We start from the raw sequence: 26040 nt of genomic DNA, 5'->3' as shown, positions 1-26040 counted from the left end.
CAGTCACCAGTTACACATAATTGAAGAAGAATGAACAGTTACTTACCTACAGTGACTGTGAGTCCATCCCACTCCCAAGGTGTAGTCAGCGTGGCTCTCGTGACCCATCCTCAATACCCACTTTAGGGAGTCCTAAGCAACTATGGGTTTTGAATTGAGGGAGGGTCTTGGCTGTCCTTCCCTTTATGCCCTTGTGTGGGACCACAGGGAGGCATAGGGTGCATAAATGGTGTCAAAGGACCGAGCTATTTAGAAGATATTAATCTTTTGTGCATGAGGTGCATGTCCATTCTACAGTAGGATCCACACTGAGTACAATATATTGAAGAACCATGCACTGCAGGGAAAGTAATCATTCTTTCCCTATGATTCTCTGTCCAGGGTTCCAGTGGTCAATGAAACCTTGGGGAAAGGATACAGAGTGGCAGTGGTAGGGCTGGGCGATGGCAGGTGAAGCCTGTTGCTTGCCTGCTAGTTAAAGAAAGGGAGGTCATTTATATCCCTCACAGAGTTTCTTAAGCAAAAGCTGAGTTTTTAGGGTAAATTTACCCTTTTATGAGCACTACATAGATACTTCTGGTCATTTGATTATAAAAAGTTTGAACGAACCATGAATCCTGATCAAGCTGGAATATTTTTGTTCCATTATAGTCAATGAGCATATTTTTATTAGCTGTTTCTCTATTTAGAGATGTATAACACTTTTTCCAGGTTGAAACTTGGCATGGGTGATCTCATTTCAAGAGCAGACTTGGAAAAAGTGAAGAGTTTCTACAGTTTGTTGTATTTTTAAAGAAAATATACAAGAAAATAGTTTCTTAAAAGATTCTTTTTCATTTAAAACAGTTTTGCAGATGGTTAGTGTGTAATGTGGATGGATTACTTTTGATATTGTGGAAAAGTTTACCACTTTTAATTCTAGAAAGTTTTAAATGATTGTTAATGTTGAGGCTTTACATTCATGGAAATGGTCTGTATTTTCCTGGCTCCAGTTAAATGAATTGCAAAGTTCCTAAGGCCCTGTGTATGTGAGAAATACAACCAGTGTGTGACACACTTATGTGATCTAGTTTTAATTATGTGGTTGAATTGTCTGCACAGCTGAATTTTTTCCTGGCCCTCCCATTTGTCAACAAACTTTCTGTCCACACCTACATCACTATGTTTGTACCAGTCCATTCTGGGAATATCTAGGTGGTTATCCCTTACTGTGTCAGGAATGGGATAGGTAGCTTGAAGGACATGCACAAAGAACAAGCAGCCTGTGGGGGCAATGCACTCTTGTCCGAGTTTTCTTACTATATAGAGAGATAGAGGACCATCCAAACTTGTGATAGTTGTGTATATCCCATCTATACTGCCAAAAAGTGTGAAACTGGTTTAAGAAAGAAAATCATATGCCAGAGTAGCCTGCTTACAAGGAGGAAAGTTGGTAGTGGCTACAATTACTAACCAGTCTTTAACCATGTTGTCTGAACACATCCCATTTAGAGCCATCCATGTCACTAACAAATTACAATTTTAGTTAAAACTTGGATCTTGTCCTTTAAATTTCTAGTCTAGTCTGTAGTGTCAATATTGAGATGTTTTGGGTTCAGTATAAAAATGTCATGAGTTAAAAGTAGTGGATAAGGTGGTTCTGATTTACATGAATGCTTCATATCTCTTATTCAAGCATAAACAGAGCTGTACATGTGTTCCGTTTTTATTTTCATGGTGCATGTATATAACTTGGTACAAAATGCAGCGTTGGTTATCTTTAATTTGGCTATAGTTAGTCTTTACTGAGTTCTCATACTTTCATTAGTGGAAATAAAACCTGGAGTTGTATCAAAAACTGTTTAAAAGCAAGAGTCTCGCCTCACCTTGCCTCAGCCAAGTAGGGGAGCTCAGAGTTGAGGACGAAAATCTGACTCTGTCAACACCCCCCCCCCCCACCCCCCCGCACCTGGAGGATGGGGAATAATCCCAGGTTGTTGACGTCCCCTTTGATTTCCCTTGTCCTTGTAAATTGAAGGATATTAACATTAATTCAGCTTTTTACATTTAATGTTAATAGTTCAGATATTTATCATAGCTCTAAAAATCCTTAGGGTATTTTTAAGATTATTTTAACTAAAGTTATTAATTTAAAATTATTTAGATCCGTTTTTATGGTCTGGTTAGAAAACTTGTTCACCCCCAAAAATATTGAGTAATCAAAAATGTTAAGTTACTGCTTCCAAAAATTGTATGATATTTATTCTCTTATGAACTAGGCAAATGGTGGCTCGAAGTTTGCTGGACACTTTGAAGGAAGTCAGCGATGATGAGAGAGATTGTATTGCTGTGCTGGAGAGAATCAGCAGATTAGCTGATGATTCAGGTATGTAGTATGAAAGATCCTAATGGGCTAATGGAGGAAGATCAAAGCTTTTAACATTAGATCAGTGTGTTTTTCTTCCCCTTCCATATTTAAAATAGGCCTTCAGAATTCCGTAATGTATTTTGTGATTTTTTTTTTTTTTTTTCCTCAGGAGTCTTTCTTCCCCTCCCCTGCTGCTTGTTTCAGTAGCACTTTACGAAAACAGCTAATAATTCGTAACTCATCTATAGTGCTTTTCATTAGTAGATCTCAACAAAAGTTTATATTATATAATCAGGTATCCCAAATTTACATGGTACTTTGCAATTTGTAGATGAAGATACATTCTCTGCCCTGAAGAGCTGACAATTGAAGGGAGCCTAATCCTGTAAACCTTCTGTGCAAAACTCCCATAGGCTTCAGTAGGAGTTTCACAGGCAGAGGTCTTGCAGGTTCAGGCCCTATGTTGGTCAAATCAATCACATTATACCACAAACTGCTGAAGTAAAGGAGGACATGAGAATTGTTGATAGGGTGGAAGGAAGGATTTTTTTTTCTTGTAGTAGTAGGGGCTTTAGGAGGAATTTGAAGGTGGGGAGAGGGCTTTGCTGATGGAGCATATTGATACTTTTGGATGTTTGAGATGTGAAGTCAAGCATAGAAGGAAGAAAATGGAATAGTGAGGCAAAAGGAGTGGGAAGAGAGTAGGGGATGGGGTTGAATAAGGAAAAATGAGAGCAGGGAAGTAGGTGCAGTAAAATATATGTAAGGCTTTCTAAGTGAGGATGTGTATATTGAAATTGATGTGGTAAGAAACAGAAAGTTATGGAGATATTCACATCTGGAGAGGTGATGCTGCGGTTGAAGTAACAAGAGAGGAGGATGATTTCAGCAGCAAGAGAGGCCTGACATCACAGGAGGCACAAACATTATTTATACTTTACAGCAGGAATGCTGTGGGAGTTTGAGAAACCTGTGTAGATCTAACATGAGGAGAAAATTGCTTTTGGTCTTCATCTCCCTTACTCCTTTTCTTTCTTCCAGAATCACAGAACACATGCTTTTCAAGACAAATAGTTCTACCAAGGGCTACCATGTTAATTTATAATGCATGTTTTTGATGTTTATATGAGCAAATGTTATTGACAGATAAGTAGCCATTCTGAGTAATAATAAGATGATCGTGCTATTTTAAAATATATATATATTTCAATATATACAAAATAGTGGTAAACCATTGTTTCTTGGACACTTTCCGATTTGGTTTTGCTTTTGAAATCTATGTATCTATAGCAGCAGTTTGCCTATTTTTGTTTTTCCAACTGTGCTGAGCACTAGCATCTCGTAAGCCCTCAGGTTAATTTTGGGTTCTCAGCATATCTGAAAATAGGACAGATGTGTCTGTGGGAAAATAGCTTCATGAAGAGCTATGTACGTTTTGTGCAGTAATATCAGCAGTCTTTATTGCTATAGTGATGAGCAAGTTTTCAGCCTAAAGCTTTCATGCATAACTGTCAATTTGACATATCCGTTTGTAGAAGAAAGATGGAGTACTGAGACCTGAGCTCAAATCTGCTTTGTTTCCTATAGCAAGAGTAGTGTATTTTTGGTCTGGACTGGTATTTGGCTAGTTAGCAAAAGCAGCATTTCAAGCTTTTTGTGCACTGTAAAATTTCAGTTTCCAGTGCTACTAGTTTTGTCATACTGTAGGCCTGATTCTGCAGCTGCTCTGTGAATAATACTGCCATTAACTTCATTGTGAGTTTCATGCATGGTACAGCTGTAATATCAGGCCGTAACCTGTTTCTTTAAGACAGTCAATTTGAACATTCATTGTGCATCTTAAAACAAAACTAGTTACAAACGGAAATAGATCTGTCTTGATGAAGCTGGTAAAAGAGAGTATAAATACTTGTATCTTTTCAATCTACACTGCAGCATTAAATAAAATTACTAATTTTGTATGGTAAGAAGTGGTATTTTTGTGACTTAAGTTATTTTCTAAACTTGCTTTGTAAAACTTATAAACAATTGAAAATTTTAATTTATTTGTGCTTTGGACTTGCTTAGTTTGACTCAAATCTCTTATCTGGTGGTACTCTGGCTTCATTGTTAGAATTATACCAGAACCAAGCCTAAGTATCAAGAAAAGCCCATTAGCACGTGAACTGCTGCGAAATTAGACTAAACTAATGTAGACAACTTCTCATTTTTTGACAGCTGATTTCCATCACTGTCACACTTGAACCATGATGATTGGTTTTCTTCTGATTTTTACCATCTGTCAGCTGGCTCAAATGAGAAACTGAGGCAGTTCTTTTTATTGTGTGTATATTGTATAATTAAGTTTGAAGGCAGAAACAGGGACTTGCATTGAATGTTGCATAGTTGAGTGAGAGTCCCCCACCAGTGCTATTCGTAAGGCTGTGTGTCTATCACGGAGGATTTACGTGACTTTCGGTGACCTCTGTAGCGGCCAGCGTGGCTAGCTTCAGGGCTGCCCAAGCAGATCAGATAGCCCCTGGGCCAACCACACCGGCCACTGCTGGGGCATTCTTAGGCCACTGCGCCCCTTTGGGGCGGAGGCAGTGAGCTGAGGCCCCCAGCCTTCCCTCCTCTTAGGAGCTGCAGGGACATCCCATCCACTTTTGGGGAGATGAGCAAAGTCAGATAGGGAATCTGCCAGCCCCGCCAACCCTCTTCCCCCCCAAGGATCAGTGGGGGATCCATGGCCGCGCACTGCCGCCTGCCTCCCCACCAGCAGGGGTTCTGGGCCAACCCACCAGTCGCTTCCCCCTCTGCATCACCTGCAGCACCCCCAGACCGTCCTCCCGAGAGCACTTGCGGTCCCCCAGCCCAAGCTTAGTTAGGGGTAAATAGGACAAGTCTTGGACAAGTCACAGGCTGTGAATTTTTGTTTACTGCCCATGACCAGTCCATGACTTTTACTAAAAATACCCGTGACTAAAACGTAGCCTTAGCTATTGGTAATCAATATATAGGTATTACAGCTGGAGTGCTAGAAACATCTATACCAGGGGTTCTCAAACTGGGGGTCGGGACACGTCAGGGGGTCGCGAGGGTATTACATGGGGGGGGGGTCGCGAGCTGTCAGTCTTCACCACAAACCCCACTTTGCCGCCAGCATTTATAATGGTGTTAAATATATAAAAAGCTGTTTTTAATTTATAAGGGGGCTCGTACTCAGAGGCTTCCTATGTGAAAGGGGTCACCAGTACAAAAGAACTACTGACCTATACTAAGGTTGTCTAATAACTTCCATTACAAACCCATATCTTTAGATACTTCTAATGTTAAGTCCGCTATTGGGCTGAAATTTTCTAGTCATGGTCTCTAGGTTTTTTTAAAGTTTGAACCAAAATGGTTCAGCTGTGTGCCTGCATTTGAGTACAAGAATAATGAGTAAAAATATGATTTTTATTATAAAAATTCTTACTCTAAGGACCCAGAAATTGCCATACGAGATCAGACCAATGATCTGTCTTGTCCAGTATCCTATCTCCAATGGCTAGTAACATCTGCTTTAGAGGAGGAAACCGGGTAGTAGGCAGATGTGTATTAATCTGCCCCAAGGAAGGTTTCCTCCTAACCCCCAGTAGTTTAGAGTTTGGTGTCCGTCCCAAAGTTTGAGGGTTTCTATTCCTTTCAAAGTTCTTTTTTGTTTTTTTTAATATTTACTGCCATAATTGTGGGGAGGGTGTGTGTGTCGGGCAGAAGGTATTGTTACACACACAAACATTTAGTTTGTTTTTTGTATCCTGCTAAGCTCTTGACCTCGCTGACAACTTGTGGTAAAGAGTTCCACAGACTAATTATACTTTGTGTGGTAAACGTATTTCCTCTTCCGAATTTGCTACTTTTCAGCTTTTGTTCCCCTAGTTCTTAAATAAAAAGCGCGAATAGCAGTTAATGTGGAAACATGAATCTGCCTTGTGTATACATATGCACTTATGTGAAGCCCATCACCATAGCATCTGAATGCCTTACAACCGTTAATTGATTTGTCCTCCCAACACTCTTGTAAAGTGTAATGTATTCACCCTTGTGAAAGTTAGTATTGCAGTGAAGCCACTGGACTGGGATTCAGGGGTAATATCCCAGCTTTGCCACCATCTCCGTTGTGGGCATGGACAAGTCACTTGTGCCTCCTTTTGCCATTTTGTAAAATGGGGATAATTGTACTTCTCTACCTCATCAATAATCATGATACTGTCCCTACCTCTGTTATTTTTGTAACATCTTATGTTTCGTTTATCAAACATGGAGCCTGATGCTGCAGGTCCAGTGTCCATGGAGTGCCATTAACTCCCTTTTGAAGTTAACGTTTCAATTCCCATTGAAGTTGTTGTGAATGTTGCAGAATGCCTGTAGCACTGGGCCCCTTTCAGTTGTAACATCTATAAGACAGGGACTGTATCTTCGTCTATTTTTGGAAAGTACCATGTATATTTAGGGTATTATAAAAACTACTAATGTAATAAACCTTTTTAAAGGGCTATGGGGGGGAATGGCAGGTTGGAGATGAAAGTCTCCTGCTGGAAAGATATTATATATTTCACCAAACACCGAGATTGTTAGAACACTGTCACCAGAGTGATGAACTAGTTAGTTTTCTACATACATCTGTCTCAAATACAACTTACTTGATAAACTTAAAGTTTTCCAAAAACTTATCATGAGACTAATTTTGAGGCTGTAATCAAGCCTAGAATTCTTTTAACCATAATTAATCAAGTAACATATAGTAAGCCGAATATAAATAACTTGTCTGCCATCATTCCAGATTTGTGCATACTGTGCATATAATTGCTGTACTCAGAAATGACTATCAGAGTTTTTTCTTAAGCAGATTTATGGGATGACACTAAATATTTCTGAAAACATGTATGGATGTCAAAAGTAATGTTGAAAAGCCCACTTTAAGTAACAGTTGAGATACTGATTCATAGCTTGCTGACAGCTTAGTAATGTTTCTTTTAGTCTGCAGCTCACATTGTCCTTAAGATTTTGGAATAACTGAAGTGCTTATGTGTCCCCATCCCAGCTGCCAGCAGTTCCGCACCCTTACACTCCATCCTCAACTTGTCAGAAAGTCCTCTTCCTTCCCTAATTGCTTCAGCATCTCCTTCCCCTGCCAAAAGTCCCTCTCACTTGGTAGTTACTAGCAAAAATTCTCTCCTTGAACTGGTAGTCCCTAGTTTGGTCCACTCCTGGTTGGTTAGCAAGGCATGTGGAAAGAGCAAAGCATCACAGCTGGCAGCCTGAAGGAGCAGACTGAGGTCTTGTCTGTGTTGATGGCATACCTGAAAAGAAAGGAGCAAGCTCTGTCTTCAGGCTGCGATAGACTTTCACCTAGTCCATTTTTTTTTATTGAATACAGCCCTAGCAAAGTCTGTGTGGGATAGAGGGACAGATGAAAGGGAGGGGGAAGTGAGTGAGAGATTAAGAGGCAGGGTGGGGATTAAGAAGTATAATGGGAGAGAGTTGGAAGGAAGAGGAGAGAGAGTATTGGAAAGAGAGAGGAGGAAAATGGTATATGAAAGAGCGTGTATACCAGATTGAAGGAGAGTAGGGAATAAAGCTTTAAGATTTGATTAAATTTATTACTGTTTAAATTAGTCTAACTGTATCATGACACAATACAAACTGACACAGTTCATGTAAACGATATAAATATATATGCAAATTAGATTCTGCCCTCAGGCTCTTGACAAGTGGCCATTGTGATTTGCAGTGCTGGAAATTTTATACCTCTTAATGTGAAGCTCAGTACATCGGTGGTGGTTGTGCAGGGAGAGGTACTTTCAAGAGGTGTCGTCTTTCTCCCCACACTGCCTAGCCAGCCTTCGAATACATAACACACACAAACCAGCATTGTTTGATAAGTGTGTTTCATCAGAAGATGGTATCTAATTAAGAACAGAAGCTTTTATGCAAATCAATAAATATATCCTGTGCAAAAAACTTAATTACATGGAGTTAAGAGTTTTCAAATGAGTTTCTTCAACAGAGATGAAGGAAATCACCAGTTGTGGCAGCATTAACACCTACAATAACTTCAGTTCTCATACATTATTACCACCCAAACCTCGTGATAACCAAATACACTCACGCTGCATCTACCTATATGGGAGATATTGACCGGTATAGATATTGTGAAAAAGCTCTTCATGTGGACGCTATTCCAGAACGAAGTTACTGTTTTTTTCACAATAACATCCACATGGGGAGTTATTCCAGAATAGCTACGCCAGTCAGTTTCCCCTTGTAGACAAACCCTAAGACTCCTCTGGTCCACAACTCCATTTCAGTGCAACACATAAATAACTACGGTGCACACATTCAGTGCCTCATAACCACAATGCAATCAGAACCTAACCCTCAGCTAGGTTAAGATATGTTTCCTGTTGGCATATGTGTAATGTTAAAGTCTGTGTGAACAAGTATCGGGTCACTGGGCATGTGCATTGATTTAACATGTTAATACCCAACTCCGTTGTAAAAGTTGTTAGGGAACACTGGAGCTTTTTGGCTGCTCAGTAGGAGGGACCAGTTGAGGCACATCCGATGAAGTGAGCTGTAGCTCACGAAAGCTCATGCTCAAATAAATTGGTTAGTCTCTAAGGTGCCACAAGTACTCCTTTTCTTTTTGCGAATACAGACTAACACGGCTGTTACTCTGAAACCTGTCATAAGGAGATGTGAAAGTCACTTCTGGCTTTTGGGATAAGCACTTTAGATTAATGTTTCTGTTTAAAATGATCAATGGTGAAATAGTTAATTCAGATTTAAAAATGAGAATTACAGTGTTCTATGCAGTGTAGTGTGGTTCCCAGGATATTGCAGTGTCAACATTCCCAACTCATTTGAGATGATTGGGGCAATTCACACTTTGCAGAGTACAGTAGAACCTCAGAGTTTCAAACACCTTTGGAATGGAGATTGTTCGTAACTCTGAAATGTTTGTATCTCTGAACAAAACATGGTTGTTCTTTCAAAGGTTTATAGCTGAACATTGACTTAATACAGCTTTGAAACTTTACTATGCAGAAGAAAAATGCTGCTCTCCCTTATTTTTTTAATATTTATGTTTAACTCAGTACTGTATTTTATTTGCTTTTGGGGGGGGGAGGTCCTCTGCTACCTGATTGCACCCTTGCAGTTCCAAATGAGGTGTGTTGTGTGGTTGACTGGTCTGTTTGTAACTTTGAGGTTCTACTGTAATTGTAGAAGGCGGTTTGCAAACTGGGGAGGACAAAACTATATCAGTTTACACTTGAATCATCTTGTCAAGTTCACATCCAGGAAAATTAGAAACAACTTAAAAAATTTAAATTCTGGAGTACAGTTCCATGACTAAACAGCTGCAGAACACATGAGAGCTTGGTGGAGCTAAATTGAGTTTTGATAAATGAGAAAAATAAATATAAAAGACTTAAGTGTAAAGCTTGAAAAGTAGCCAATCTATGAGATATTAGGATAAAGCATAACAAGGAGTCTAGTGGCCCCTTAGAGACTAACCGATTTATTTGGGCATAAGCTTTCATGGGTAAAAAACCCACTTCATAAAGATATACTTTCAGGTGACAAAATTTAAAAAAGGAGCATTTTAAAATGTTTCCCCTGACAAAGGTAGAGAATTATTTTTCTAAACAAATGTTATGGAAAATGTAATCATCCTCTGCAGATTTATTGTGTTGTTTGGAGTCTAAATGCAATCATTAAAGTTTGAAGTAGAAATTTTTAATGCTGATTGAAATAAAAATCTCAGCCCAACTTTATTATTTATTTGTATTGTGTTAGCACCTAGCAGACTGGGCCCGTTGAACTAAGCCCTGTGCAAACATAAAACACAGATATGGTTCTTGTCCTGAAGACCTTGCAGTCTAACTGAGTAATAACTTTAGCCAGTGCCTCCATAATCTTAATTTGTGATGATGACTAAACTATTTGTTTCTGTTTGGTTACTATTTGGTTCTGTTTGGTAAATTGGTTTGTATTTTATAGAAATAGTAATAACAGCCATTGCAGTTTACTGTGATATAAAGAAATCTATCTTTAGGCTGCCATAGGACAAAGTTAAGTAGTAGGAGGAGGAGGCGGAGAAGTGAAAGTGGGGAGAATGAGGGAGGGGTGGATATTTTTGTCTTTTCATCTTTGGTATTGTTTTTGTTAGTACAGTTTTAGGAACTATAATGCAAAAAGCTGTACTAATGTAAGATTGAGATTGTGCATCTAGGTCCATTTTTAGCAAGGCACTTAAACATGTGCTTAAGTGCTTTGTAGAATTGAGACCTTAAAAATGAGTGTCAGGGAACTTAGAAGTTTAAGGTTCTCGCATAGAAATAGTATTGTATATATGATGTATATTTAATTATTAACTATGCTGTTAAATGATTACACTTAATTACATGCAAAACTACATTAAAAGAGCATTATTAAGGTTGTAAAGTCAAGCTCTCCGAAATTAGGAAATGCCAGAATTAAGGCTGCCTGAACAACCTTATTTTGTCCCCCTTGTGCATGGACATTTTGATACAGTGTTTAATTACATGATCACATACTATATTTTCTACAGGATCCTTGCCTCATTCAGAGCACGGAATAAAGTGGTGCTAACTTAATGAGAAGATTTTCAGTATTTTGCTTTATCGTGTGTGGCTATTGAAACCCTGCTCTGAATACAGAATTTTTAGTTTTATCATGGGTTTATCTATGACTCTTATAACTATAATCTCTGAGTGCTTCACAAATATTAACAAATGTATTATATTATATTATTATATATATTATAATTAATATAATATATATATAATATATATATTATTATATTATATTATTATTTTCACAATACCCTGGGAGGTTAGGGCATAGTATCAAGTCCCATTTTACAGATGGGGTGCTGAGGCCTGAAGAGATTAAGTATCCAAACATTTTTGGTAGCCAATAGGACCATGTTTTCCAGAATAATTAGCATTATATAGCACTTTATATATTGAAAACGTAGCTCCCATTGACTTCAGTTGCTGCTGTGAGTGTTCAGCAGTCCTGCAGATCTGGACCCAGGATCTTGAGCTGGGCACCCACAAAATGAAGAACACTCAGTTAGTGGCAAGCTGCGGATATTTTGGTTTAAGTGACTTGCATAGCATCACATAGAAATTCTGTAGCAGAGGCAGGAAAGAAACCAGTTTCCCAAGATGTCATTCAACTGCCTTAACCATGAGATCATACTTTCTCTGCCTGCGATCTGCTGTATTCACTACATGCTTTCCATCTTCTGCAACAAATGAGGCATGGATCCGACAGACAAGTCTTCTTTACTACACAGCTCTGATTCTTCTCCAGAGCAGTACCTTCCTGTGCACTGAATGAGGTTGTGGTCCTGTGAAAAAAAAATATTTCCGTCTCCATCGTCTCTCCTGCCCCCCTGATCCCCCCGACTGGTTCCTGTTCCAATTCGCTTTGTCTAGCCAGTCCCAATATCCCTCCTTATCTCCACGTACGCTTTTCATCCAAATCTGTGTCCATCTCCCACTCCCAGTCGTCATCTCTTATTTCCATCACCAGCTTCCAGTCCTAGCCTCCCCATCTCCACCGAGTTCCCAGCCTCCTTGACCAGCCAGTCCCACCCTTCCAACTCCTAGGCACAGTTTCCCCCTCACACCTCCTGAGTCCCAGTTTAGCAGAGTCTTTGTCCCGTTTTAGCCCTTTCCCTTCCTACTATTCTGGCTTTTGTCCTGCATTTGAATCAGCGTCTTCCATGCTGCATGGGTGCCAGTAGGGTGACCATTGAGAGCACAGGAAGGGCAGGCTCCTTGCTCTCAGTTCCGGTGGCTGGCTCCATTCTGGCTCAGAGTAGCTATTATAGGGAAAGTGTGACTACTCCCCTGTAGTCCTGGGCAGGAGCATGATCAGTTGCTCTGTGGGAATTGTGCAAGCACGATCTGATCAGCAGTAGGTTGGAACATGTTCAGTCACAGTCTGGTCAGTGCTCGGAGCTCTGAGAGGCACTGGGCATGCTTAGTGAACATGTAATCTTTGATTTTTAGCAGCTAAAAATCTCAGATGTCTGTACTGAGCATGTGCAAACTGAGATTTCTCAAAGGCTCATAATTTAGCATGGATTTTCACAGGGATGGCAAAAGGCACACTACTAGTACAAAGGCCCCTTCCCTGCCAAATGTGAAGTCCCTGCCCCCGAAGCATAGGGAAGCAAGAGCTTTTCAAAGAAGAGGGGCCAGAATTTTTAACATGAGTACTAACAACATATTTTCCCCAAACTTATTTCTTGGAAACTGCTGAACAGTTTTGACTAAAATTTTCCAAAAATATTCACCCTGAGGAAACAGGGAGTCTGGTGGCACTTTAAAGACTAACAGATTTATTTGGGCATAAGCTTTCGTGGGTAAAAAATGCACTACTTCAGATGCACCCTGAGGCAGACAATCAAAGTGAATAATTTCATCCCAATGAGTTCAAGTTTGGCAAAGTTTTATAAGCAACTGAAAAACAAGATCTCATTATTGAGAAGTATCAGGCAACATCAATAGTAGCTGGTGCTGTCAGCTGTGACTATAATGCTACTCTGTAAACTTTACAATTTGCATATACTGAATTTTTTTAATTATAAATTTTAAATTATTTAAACATTTTGTTGTGCTTATATAATGTATTGAAATGCATAGTCTCTTTGGCTGCTCAATTTCTCTTCCTCCTTAATGGCTGCTTGGCTCACTGACATTGTTTGTACTGCCAAAAATGTGCACTCAATCAGTAAACTGAAGTCTAAGCTTTTTTTTAAATCTGTTAATGTTCACTAAATCAGTTCTGATGAAAGTTCAGATTTAATACATCGAAAGGATTTTTAGGGTCTTATTTTTAGGCATTTGTTTGATTGTATAGTTTTTTGATTTGTACGTGTGTCCAGAGAATCTTCTTTTTAAAGACATTTTGTTTCTCTTATACAAGGGCTTAGTAATGTCATATGAAGAGAAACTAAGCAGCCCAAAACTGTTAATTTGCACTTGTATTCTTCACAGTCCAATAGTCAGAACAGCCAACCAACTTGATTATGTTGGGACTTTCTTAAGGCCAAAAAATGAACTCTTAGGAAGAATGCACAAAAGTATTTTCTAACTTCTAAATACATTTTAAATGTGTAGTACGAAGAAATGGAACTGCTAGGCAGAAATTTTATTATTTTACCACTCAGAACCTTTGCTTCTAATCTAGACACTATGCAGCATTAGATTTGCTCTATCCACCACTGGATATAGTAGTGCAAATAGCAAAATTTGTCTTGCTCACTCAGGTTTAATTGCAGCATGCAATTAGTCAGTACTAAATATAAGTAATATCCTCCCTCTTAGAATAAGGACTGCTTTATACGACCACTCTATTTTGATGATTGCTATATGTTATATAATAAGATTTACAGTGAATGTGTTCAACAAAATGAGAAAAGTTAGTGCCATATAGGCTTTACCTGAACAGTTCATGTGTGAATTTCCAAGAAGGAACAAATGTAGACTATACACCTATGAAAGAATATTACACACAGATTTGTAATCATCAAAATTACTGTAATTTGAAGGTATTGTCTTTTCATTATGTATGGTTTTAACAAATCTATTCTCTAACAGCAGCTACAGGGATTGAAAAATTCTGGAGAGGCAGATTTAGCCAGTGGTTAAGTCTGAAATAGGTTGTTTTCTAGGCAAATGGAGTATTGGGATTCAGTAATGTCCCACTGTCTATTAAAACTGAGGATGTACAAAATACCCAATTTGAATTTGATCCATATATCTTCAGAGAGATGTGAATCCAGTATATGAAGATATTCAGATCAACTCAAGAAGTGTCCCACTTCCTCTACAAAAATGATGTAAATATACATAAATGAAAAATAGAATGAATAACTATTAAACACTAACAGAATTTTAGACAAAATATTTCTAAATATTGCAAAAATTAAAATTCCAAAAGGAGCTGCTGTGATCGTGTGATCACTACTAGATGCTCTGTTGAGCAGGGTCTCATCTGAGATATCTTAAATTCACAGCCAATCAGGTTTTCTTTTCTCTCCCAAATAACTTGAATGAGTCATCTTGGTGGCGGGTGTGTCGCCGTATGAGTTTTGTCCTCTTTCCCCCAAGACAAGTCCTCCCTATCCCACCAGTATCATGGAATTGAAGGGGTTCATGCACCAATATTTTGACATTACTAATCAAATGAATGTGTGAAGCAAGAGTGACAGTGTAAATGTGAAGCTTTTACAGTGCTCTGGTTTTTGCCTTGATGTGGAGAGGAGTCACCTTTCCATAAGATGTGTTCTGTCACTTGCTTTGAGGAGGTGAAATATCTCTATCCCATTTCAGCTCACATACTATATTTGAAAAAGCCTCTTACTAATGGAGAAGGAAGGACTATATATTTTCCCTTCCCATTCCTCAGCTCCCACCATCAAACTTCACTACAACCTAGCTGTCTTGGTAGCTTGAGCAGAGGTGCCTTCTTCAAAGGAAAGAAGTGACTGGTAATTCCATAAAACTTCAAAGGTGGAACTTGAATAGCTGCCATCTTTGGATTTGTGACATAACAGAAAAACCACCATCCACTATAATGTCCTTATAAAGCGCACATGCACAGAGACAATACAATAACTCCTCGCTTATCATTGTAGTTATGTTCCTGAAAAATGCTACTTTAAGTGAAACGATGTTAGGCGAATCCAATTTCCCCATAAGAATTAATGTAAATAGGGGGGTTAGGTTCCAGGGACCTTTTTTCGCCAGACAAAAGACTATATTTTATAAATATACACACACATTATGCACAGTATAAGTTTAAAACAAACGTTTTAATACTGTACACAGCAATGATGATTGTGAAGCTTGGTTGAGGTGCTGAAGTCAGAGGGTGGGATATTTCCCAGGGAATGCCTTACTGCTGAATGATGAAGTAGCATTCGGCTGAGCCCTCAAGGGTTAACGCGTTGTTAATTTAGCCTTTCACTCTACAAGCAGCACGAATGGAGGTAGGGGAGACAGCATGGCAGAGAGAGACAGAGACACACACTGTGTGTGTGTGTGTGTGTGTGTGAGAGAAAGAGAGATGTGCATTGCCCCTTTAAATACACTGACCCCACTCTAAGTACATTGCATTTGTAAGTAGATCAGCAAGTTGAGACAGCAACTGCTGCCAGCAAGCTCCCTCTGTCCTGAGCCCTGTTGTGTCCCCCGCCATGCTCTGTGGAGATGAGGTAAAGGAGCAGGGGGGAGGGGGACACCCTGACATTAGCACCCCTCTTCCCTGCCCCGCCCTTGCACAGCAAGCAGGAGGCTCCTGGGAACAGCTTCAAGGCAGAGGTCAGAAGCAGCACACGGCAGTGGAGGGAGGGAAAGCTCAACGGCCCAGCAACTGATAGCTTGCTGGGCTGGGTGGGCTGCTGTTGTACAGGGAACTTAGGGGAGCGGGGAGCTGATGGGGGGCTGCCAGTCCACCCTGGTTCCAAGCCCCCACCAGCTAGCTCCAACGGGCTGCTCTTTCTGCAAGCAGTGGACAAAGCAGGTGGCTGCCAATCAGCATTATAAGGGAGCACTCTGCAACTTTAAATGATCATGTTCCCTAATTGATCAGCAACGTAGCAATGTTAACCGGGATGACTTTAAGTGAGGAGTTACTGTATATCAGAGTGTCACATTACCGAAGAAGTGAGAAGCCAGGTATCAAGAAATCAGGGTCCCGTCACGTCTTTGCATGTTGATGGCTTACTCTGCTGTGCTTTGGCATCTATTTTATATTGCTAACAGTACGTGTTGGGATCAGAGCTGTTGTTAGCTGGCATGCAATTTTGATGCCACCGTGTACCTGAGAATCATAACTTGATGATGTTCTTATTAGGCATCCATTGGAGTGAAAATGTGAAATTTCTACATTCCTAGTTTTAAATGTGTCTTTGCATATTTACTTCTATGGACTGTGTGCATACTCTGAATGATGGAAATGCTGCTAATCTACTTTTCTCACTGTTCTATTTTTTTCTTGGAGTAAACAGGAAAATATAAGCTCTAAAGGGGTGAGTGTGCAGGTGGGATTTATTTGGAAATGCTAATGCAATTTCAGTTTTTTTTTCAACAATTAGGTATTTGCCCCAGTTATACTGTATCTTGTCACTCTTCTCCCACTCATCCACAGTATGGTCCCTTAGGAGCTTGTCAACTGGCTTCTCTCACTCACACATGGAATCCTCTGGTCTGGATTTTATTGTTTGGTTAACCACACCCACAAAGGCTGTAGAAGCTGCTGAAATTTTGTTTGGTGCCCAAACTGTTCTTCCTATTTTGAGTTCTGGAACTGCATCATGGCCTGATCTGTTTGTTTCTGTGCCATAGCAAACAGCTTCTTTTGCACTTGGGGGCTTCCTTCTTCTCTTTCTCTTGCCACCTTGCAGTAAAAATCTGGGCCCAGACTGTCAGCAGGTTCAGTGATGCAACCAAAATCTGCACCCTGGGTTGTAAAAGGGTAGTGGTCACCTCATCAAACTGTTTTTTTAGCATAAATACATTAGGATGCGATTCACCTGGACAGCATTGTAAAAAGAGTTTAATATTATTGCAGATACGATGCCTTTTTTATTTTATATTATTTTGACATTCTTACAGAGCCAACTGTGCGAGCAGAACTGATGGAACAGGTCCCTCATATCGCTGTGTTTTGTCAAGAAAACAGGCCCTCAATACCATATGCTTTTTCCAAATACTTATTGCCTATTGTGGTGAGATACCTCGCAGACCAGAATAACCAGGTAAGTCATTTATAAACAGAGTGTTATGTTCTAAAATTGAATGGATAACACACTTTCTCAAATAGGATAATGCAAACATTTTACACTAAGTAAATAAGGTTTAGAGCAACAAGAAGTAAATTAAAGTCTGAACTTATGCAAAAAATGAGTTTGACATTTTTATAATAGGATCTGAACTGGTCTTAGGCATCTGCGGCTTCCCTTATGTAGTGCTAAAGCACCACTACCAAAACAAAACGCTATCCTTTTATATAGGCTTACATATTATAAATTCCTTGGAAGAAAGAGAACACATTTTTAGTTTTAATTCATAGAATTTAAGCCCAGAAGGGACCATTATGGTCATCTTTGATTTCCCACATAACAGACTGTAGAACCTCACCCAGTTATTTCTGTCTTAACCCCATAGCTTTTGTTTGAGTTTTAGCATAAGTTTTAGAAAGGTGTCTGGTCTAGATGTAAAGACTTCAAAGGATGAAGCATCCACCGTGTTCTTAAATAAGTTCTTCCAGTGGTTAATTACCCTCAGTGTTAAATGTGGGCCTTTTTTCCAGTCTGAATTTATCTAGCTTCATCTTCCCATCATTGAACTTCATTATGCCCTTTTCTGTTAGATTAAAGAGCTGAATCTCTTCTCTATGTAGGCTCTTGAACACTGTGATCAAACCAGCTCTTCACCTTCTTTCAAGAAGCTCAATCTAGTTTCTTATAGTCTGTCACTGTAAGGCATGTTATCCAGACCTCAAATCATTCTTGTAGATCTTTTTTGAGCCCTTTCCCATTTTTCAACATACTTTTTGACGTGTAAATATTAGAACTAGACACAATATTCTGGTTATAGTCTAACTAATGCCATATAGCCATATACAGAGGTAATATCACATCCCTATTACTTGATATTCATCTTCAATTGTTTTGTCATGTCCATTCCAATAGGTGTGTGCATGCGCTGCGTGCACAACCATCTGAAGGTTTTCCCCCTAGCGGTAGCCGTCAGGTCGGCTGTGGAGCCCCCTTGAATGGCACCTTCATGGCGGTGTATATAGGATACTGCCGACATGCCGCCTAAGTTCCTTCTTACCGCCAGTGACCGTCGTTGGAGCTTCCTTCAGTCTCTTGCTTCGCAAGTGCCTACCTAGTAGTTACAGTCTAGTTAGTTGTAAATAGTTCTTGAAAGTTGTAGTTAGCCTCTTTCGGGAGGTTTCCCCCCACCTCTCTAGCTTCCCTGACCAGGGTATGCCTCGGTCTGAGGCGTTTAAGTCCAGCGAACACTGAGGAAAGCCTATGCCCAAGGGCGAACCGCACATGTTGTGCCTTAAATGTTGGGGTGAGGGCCATCAAACAGATAAGTGCTCCATTTGCAGGAGCTTTAGATCTAGGACAAAGAGGGAGCGGGACTATTGGCTCAAGCTCCTTTTAATGGAGGCGGCCCTTCGCTCTGAGCTGGCACCGGTAGCAGCACTGGCAACATCAGTGCGGGATGCCTTGGCACCGAAAAAAGACTACTCCAGGGAACATCGACACGGCTCCCTGGCTCACAAAGCAGGTTCGAGCAAGTGGCACCACTCTCAGTCCCCGGTGCCACATAAGAAGAAAAAGGCAGACGGGGTCGGTCCCCTGTCAGGAAACAGCACAGAAATCCCAGCAGGGTGTGTCCTATGTCAGGGCACCTATGGCCTGGCCCTCAGATCCCGGCACCTGCCAGAGGCTCCATCAAGTCTCGTGTTTATGGACTCTCTGGGTCGGGAGGAATTGGAGGACGAGATTGATCTCCCCACCACACTGGATACTTTTGAGACCACACGGGACCTTATTGCCATGACAACACAGTCCCTGGCCCTGCAGGCACGAGCACCAGTGCCAGTCCAGACAGCGGAGCAAGGCCCGGCACCAGTGACGGCACAGTTTGTGGTACTGACAGGGCAAGCCAAAGATGCTCCTACGGCGCTCCCCGTCACCGCGGTGCCGCTCCCAGGCACCGTCGGGCTCCGCTTCTCCATCGTCTGGTTCAGGCTATTTGTCAGACTCCGATAACGAGTTGTCGATCTCCCGACATAGTCGGTACTGGCCTCGGACCGGGCACCATAGAATACGGGATGTGCTGCCAGCCGTGGTATCCTGGCCTCCACAATGGCAGGGGCTGGTACAATAGCCCTTTTGGACTCCTTGGGCCTACCATCAGGCTCAATGGCAGGGCTCCAGGGCCACGTCTCTGGTGTCCATGCCCTGTGCTCCTCCTTCAGCCACGTTGGTACCATGCCATACTCCCACAGCACCTGAAGACCCCCCCACATGATGAGGACCCTGTGTCTTCGCAACCAGGTGCAACTCTCGGGCCAGCACCCTATGTGGTACCAGCGCCGCAGTCTACCCCAAATAGGGCAGACATACCTGAGCCAGCCTCCAGGGAGCCTGAGGGTCAGGAAACCAGGTCCCCCGGGCCTCCTCATCCTCTTTGAGGGATGAGGCGGTGGCTGGCACCTTCACCACCATGCTCCTTGCGATGGACAATAGGGTGCACCAGGACCTTCTTAAGAGGGTGGCCCAAAACTTCACCTCCAGGCTGAGGAGGTTCTAGAAGACTCAGACCCAATGGTGGACATTCTTGCCCCAGAGGGTCCTTCTAAGGTAGCCTTGCCCCTTATAAAGACCATACAAAACACCACAAAGGTGCTATGCCAGACCCTGGCCTCCATACCTCCCATGGCCAAAGGGGTGGAAAGGAGGTATTTTGTGCCGCAGAAGGGGTACGGACACCTTTTTACCCACTCTCAGTCTGGAACATTAGTAGTAGATGCGGCGAACCACAAAGAGCAGCAAGGTCAACCGGGTCCTGCCCCAAAGTCACGGGACGCTAAGAAGCTGGACTTTTTCGGCCGAAAAGTCGACTCGACTGGGGGTCTCCAGCTTTGCGTTGCTAATCAGCAAGTGGTGCTCAGCCACTACGCCTTCAATTCCTGGAGAGTGCTAGCTAAGTTCCAGCAATTGCTCCTGTTAGACTCACGCACAGAGTTCGTGGCCCTTCTTGAGGAGGGCAAGGTGGTGTCAAGGACCTCCCTGCAGGCTGCCCGAGATTCAGCTGACTCTGTAGCTCGGACTGTGGCCATAGCAGCACCATGAGACAGAGTGCCTGGTTACAGGTTTCGGGCATACCCCAGAGGTCCAGAACACCATTCAGGACCTGCCCTTTGACCATGTGGGCTTGTTTGCTGAGAACACGGACTCCCACTTGCACAATCTGAAAGACTCGAGTGCGACATTCAAGTCCCTGGGGATCCACACTCCCGCATCCCAGAGGAAGCCCTTCACACCCCAGCCCCCCTGCCCCTTCTACTTTGGACCCCCGAGGCAGGACTCAGCCAGGAGAAGGGGCAGGAATAATAGGAGGTGCCAGTCACAGGCACCAAGGCCAGGGCTCATCCAAACAGCCCCCGGGGCCGAAACCTAACTTTTGAAGGTGTGCCTGAGGATGGAGCACCAAGACTCAATCTGAATCCTTACCCTCCCTTTGTGAACCAGCTATCCCACTTCTACCGTGCTTGGTCCCAGATCACAACAGATCGCTGGGTTCTGAGCACGGTAGGGGTGGGATATTCTATCCAGTTCTGTTCCCTCCCACCTTCCCGCCCACCTTCCCTGTCCTCCTTCAGAGATCCATCTCACGAGCAACTCCTTCTCCAGGAAATGCGATTGCTCCTCGCTCTGGGGGTGATAGAGGAGGTTCCTCAGGAGTTCAAGGCCAAGGGATTTTACTCCTGATATTCCGTTATCCCCAAAACCAAGGGTGGAATGCGACCTATTCTGGATCTGCGAGACCTCAATGCATTCATCAAGAAAGCCAGGTTTCACATAGTCTCCCTAGCCTGTATCATTCCTTCCCTGGATCTGGGGGGCTGGTATGCCATCCTTGACATGCAGGACACTTACTTCCATATCTCCGTTATCCCGACCCACAGACGGTTTCTTCGTTTTGTGGCCAGCAGCCAGAACTACCAGCCCTGCTTGGGCTCTTGACTGCTCCAGGGTGTTCATGAAGTGCATGACAGTCATGGCAGCCTTCCTCCACAAACGTCAGGTACAAGTATTCCTGTATCTGGATGTCTGGCTCATCAGGGCCAAGTTGTAAGCACAAGCGGAGGTGCATGTAGCCCTGGCCTGTGCCATGTTCCTCAGGGTAGGCCTCATACTAAACATGCCCAAATCCACGCTGGTCCCTACACAGAGAATAGCGTTCGTAGGGGCTCTCTTGGACTCTGCGCAAGCCAGGGCATCCCTGCCAAGCCCTCAGGGACATCATTGAGAACCTCCACCAGTTCCCCACAACAATGGCTAGAAACTGTATGAAGCTGCTGGGGCATATGGCAGTGTGCACGTATGTGGTCCGGCATGCCAGACCACATTTCAGATCCCTTCAGGTGTGGTTGATCCGAGAGTACAGGCCCAGCCGAGACCCACTGGACAGCATAGTTATCTTTCCCCCTCCCATTCTCGAATCTGTACGCTGGGTGGTTATGGCCACAAGTGGTCTGTGCGGGAGTTCCCTGGGCCAAACCGCAACCTACCATGTTGCTGGTCACGGACGCCTCTGCTCTGGGGTGGGAGGTGCACACAGGCAGTATCAGAACTCAAGGCCTATGGTCGTAGGCAGAACTATCACTGCACATCAGTGTGTGGGAGTTGAGGTCGGTCTGCCTGGCATGCCAAGCCGTCCAGAACCACCTTTGAAGCAGATGTGTGTCAGTGCTCACAGACAACACCACGGCGATGTTTTTTTATATAAACAAACAGGGTGGTGCTCGCTCCTCTCCCCTGTGCCAGGAAGCCCTAGAGTTCTGGGAATTTTGCATTGCCAACTTGATACATATACAAGCATCTTACCTCCTAGGGACGCAGAACGAGCTAGCTGACTTACCCAGCCACTCGTTCCTCAGTCGTGAATGGTCCCTCAGGCTGAATGTCACCCTTTTAGTTTTTCAGAAGTTGGGCTTTCCCCACATGCTCCATGTCACAAACAGGTCTAACAGGAATTGCCAGCAATTCTGCTCCTTTCTGAACCACAGCCGGGGCTCCATCGTGGACGCTTTTCTCCTCATGTAGACGAGTCACATGTTCTATGTGTTCCCACCCTTGCCTCTCATACACAGAGTCCTCCTCAAGGTCTGCCAGGACAGGGCTTCGTTGATCCTCATAGCATTGGTGTGGCTCCACCAGCACTGGTTCACCATGCTGTTAAGCCCACTGGTTGACAGACCAGTAGCCCTTCCCTTATGCCCAGACCTCATCACTCAGGGCCACGGCAAGCTCCAGCACCCCAACCTGGAGTCCCACCACCTCATGGCGTGAAAACTCCCTGGTTGAACCTGATGGATCTCCAGTGTTTGGACTCAGTGAGACAAGTTCTCCTGGGATCTAGCAAACCTTCCACCCAAGCCACATATCTGGCAAAGTGGAAGTGGTTTTCTATTTGGTCCCTGCAGAAGGGTATCCCACTGCAGCAAGCGCCAATTCCCCTTGTTTTGGACTACTTACTAGACCTGAAGCAACAAGGGCTGGCAATATCATCTACAAAAGTGCACCCGGCTGCCATCTCGGACTTCCACCCAGGGGCAGCAGGTACATCAGTCTTCGGAAACCCCATGGTGGGCCAATTCCTCAAGGGCTTGGACAGGGTTTATCCTCATGTGCGGCAGCCCGTTCCCCAGTGGGATCTCAGCTAGTCTTGTCCAGGCTCATGGGTCTTCCATTTGAGCCCATGGCTACCTGCCCTCTCTCCTACCTCTCTTGGAAGGTTGCCTTTCGGGTGGCTATAACATTGGCCAGAAGGGTCTCTGAGCTCAAAGCGCTTACCTCTGAGCCCCCCATACCGTCTTTTGCAAAGACAAGGTCCAGCTGTGTCCTCATCCTGTGTTTCTACCCAAGGTGGTCTCCCGGTTTCATGTGAATCAGGACATATTTTTACCAGTATTCTTCCTTAAGCCTCATGCCACTGGCAGAGAGCAGATACTCCATTCCCTGGAGGTCAGGCGTGCCCATGCCTTCTACATTGAACGCACAAGCCATTTCATAAGTTACCACAGCTCTTTATTGCAATCGCCGAAAGGATGAGAGGGCTTCCCATCTCATCCCAGCACATTTCGTTGTGAATCACATCCTGCATTAGAATGTGCTACGACCTGGCCAAAGTTCCGCCCCCACCGTTGATGGTGCACTCCAGAAGAGCTCAGGCTTCATCCGTAGCTTTCCTCGCACATGTCCCTGTTCAAGACATATGCAAGGCGGCAACATGGTCTTCTATCCACACCTTCACGTCACACTACCCCAGGGGTCTCAAACACGTGGCCCGCGGAGTTATTTCCTGTGGCCCACCAAGCTCCCCTGTTTCCCTGTTTACATTTATTTTTTTAAAATCTGTCAGTTAACCATTTTACACTATTAATATGTACTTCTTGATTTTTGAATAGTGCTACATTTTTCTTATCAGAAGGCCATAAAGGACTAAGTCAAATGCCTTACAGATGTCTAAGTACATTATGTCAATATAGTTATTTTTATCAACCAAACTTGTAATCCTTTCAAAAAATGGAGTTTGTTTGACAAATACTTTCCATAAAACTATGTTGGATTGGCATTAATGATGCTCTCCTTCTTTAATTGTTTACTGATAGTGTCCCATACTAGCCTTCCCATGATTGTGCCTATTTCGCGTCGCCATTTTGACTTTCAGGAAACTCTCTTGCAGTATCTGTAGTATTACAATATTACAGTATATAAGTGTTCCTGGACATGACTTTTTATTTTTTAATGTTATAGTTTGTAGAAGGATTTAAGAACATGTGCCCTCAACCTTGACAGGGGCTATGAGGGCATGTCTATGTATCTCCCAGTGTATATCTAAAAACTGTCTCCTGTAAACTCTTGTTTCCACTTTGTTTTTCCTACGATAGGTGAGAAAAACAAGTCAGGCAGCATTACTAGTTCTGTTGGAACAAGAACTTATTGAGAGATATGATGTAGAGACCAAAGTATGCCCTGTTCTTATAGAACTGACTGCGCCAGACAGTAATGATGATGTGAAGACAGAGGCTGTGGCTGTGAGTAAATCAGTGAAACTGAGCTTTAAGGTCTAAGGTTTGAGTGAACATTTGGTGTTGTAACATACACTCATTCCTATATATTTGCTTTCTACAACTAACTCTATGTATAACTTTTCATGAGTGATGTACCTGAGTATTTAGATTCTCATATCTAAACTGTATCGTTAAATTTATTCACTTAAATTTGGGTTATTTCAGATTATGTACTATATGTATTTTATTACTTTTAAACCAAATTTTGTACTTTTGGATAATCTAAGCACTATACCAAGATGTACAGATACTCTTTTTCCTTAACCTGTGTATTATATAATTTTTAACATTAGCTTTAATAAAGGTACTTGGGTATTTCTAAGGCACTTACCATTGTGGTGCCTCAGAGAGAAATGGCTGTCAGTAAATTAATTCTTAGCATTCTTTGCACTGTATTGCACCTAATCAGGGTCATGTTTGAAATAAATTACTTGTACATTCCATAAAAGAAGAGAGACCCAACTGGACAAGAAACTCAGGAGATTAATTGTATTACCTGATAAAGTGTTTTCTGTTTTGGGAGCCTCCTTTTATGGCCATTGGCAGTTGATTGTTTCTGTACTGTGTTCCTTTCTTTAGTAGAGAATTCTTGGTACATGAATTGTGTTGACCTTTACTTTGTGGGCTTGTTCTCCCTTTTATCACCACCAGCATCTCTGAATATAATGCTCATTCAGACAGGCTTGAATTAATTTTATCAGATGGAATTTAGAGTAATGAATGGACTAAGTTCAGCAACTCAGTGGTTTAAACTGGTACAAATTTATTAAACAGTCCTCATAGATTATACATGTTTTTGAAGAATAAAAATTAATCATTTAACTAAACCATTTAATGAGTTAATTTATAATAGTATAATGACAAATGTCGTGAAAATCCTCACCTTCTGCCAAATGCATTGTTTACCACTCTATTCATTCTAGATTTTCATTTTACACTATAAGACCATAAGAACGGCCATACTGGGTCAGACCAAAGGTCCACCTAGCCCAGTATCCCATCTTCCGACAGTGGCCCAAGTGCCCCAGAGGATATGAACAAAACAGGTAATCATCAAGTGATCCATCCCCTGTCGCCCATTCCCAGCTTCTGGCAAACAGAGGCTAGGGACACCATCCCTGCCCATCCTGGCTATTAGCCATTAATGGAGTTATCCTCCATGAACTTATCCAGTTCTTTTTTTGAGCCCTGTTATAGTCTTGGCCTTCACAAAATCCTCTGGTAAAGAGTTCCACAGACTGACTGTGCGTTGTGTGAAAAAATACTTCCTTTTATTTGTTTTAAACCTGCTGTCTATTAATTTAATTTGGTGACCCCCTACTTCTTATGTTATGAGAAGGAGTAAATAACACTTATTTACTTTCTCCACACCAGTCATGATTTTATAGACTTCAGTCATATCCCCCCCAGTCGTCTCTTTTCCAAACTGAAAAGTCCCTGTCTTATTAATCTCTCCTCATATGGCAGTTGTTCCATACCTCTTATTTTTTTTTTGTCCTTTTCTGAATCTTTTCCAAGTCCAACATATTTTTTTGAGATGTGGCAACCACATCTGCATGCCGTATTCAAGATGTGGGCATACCATGGATTTATATAGGGGCAATATGATATTTTCTGTCTTATTATCTATTCCTTTCTTAGTGATGCCCAACATTCTGTTCACTTTTTTTGACTGCCGCTGCACATTGGGTGGATGTTTTCAGAGAACTATCTACAATGACTCCAAGATCTCTTTCTTG

At 42.3% G+C, this 26040-nt stretch overlaps 1 protein-coding gene across 14 annotated transcripts in view; it reads left to right on the top strand.

The window, feature by feature from the left end:
• PPP4R1 (protein phosphatase 4 regulatory subunit 1) overlaps positions 1-26040 on the top strand; it is a 90447-nt gene that overhangs the window by 28305 nt on the left and 36102 nt on the right. For 13 of the 14 annotated variants that reach the window (XR_013635315.1, XM_078851573.1, XM_078851570.1 and 10 more), the window contains 3 exons: positions 2259-2365; positions 17032-17174; positions 24119-24265. Coding sequence is in view for 13 of the 14 variants with exons in the window: in XM_078851573.1 (XP_078707699.1) it covers positions 2259-2365; positions 17032-17174; positions 24119-24265 (397 nt within the window). In the remaining variant the exon portion in view is untranslated. The remainder of the gene's footprint in view (positions 1-2258; positions 2366-17031; positions 17175-24118; positions 24266-26040) is intronic. The other variant, XM_078851578.1, reaches the window with a different exon arrangement.

The sequence above is a fragment of the Lepidochelys kempii genome, chromosome 2, assembly GCF_965140285.1.
Source record: "Lepidochelys kempii isolate rLepKem1 chromosome 2, rLepKem1.hap1, whole genome shotgun sequence".
NCBI lineage: Eukaryota > Metazoa > Chordata > Testudines > Cheloniidae > Lepidochelys > Lepidochelys kempii.
This window is presented reverse-complemented; position numbering and strand designations above follow the sequence as displayed.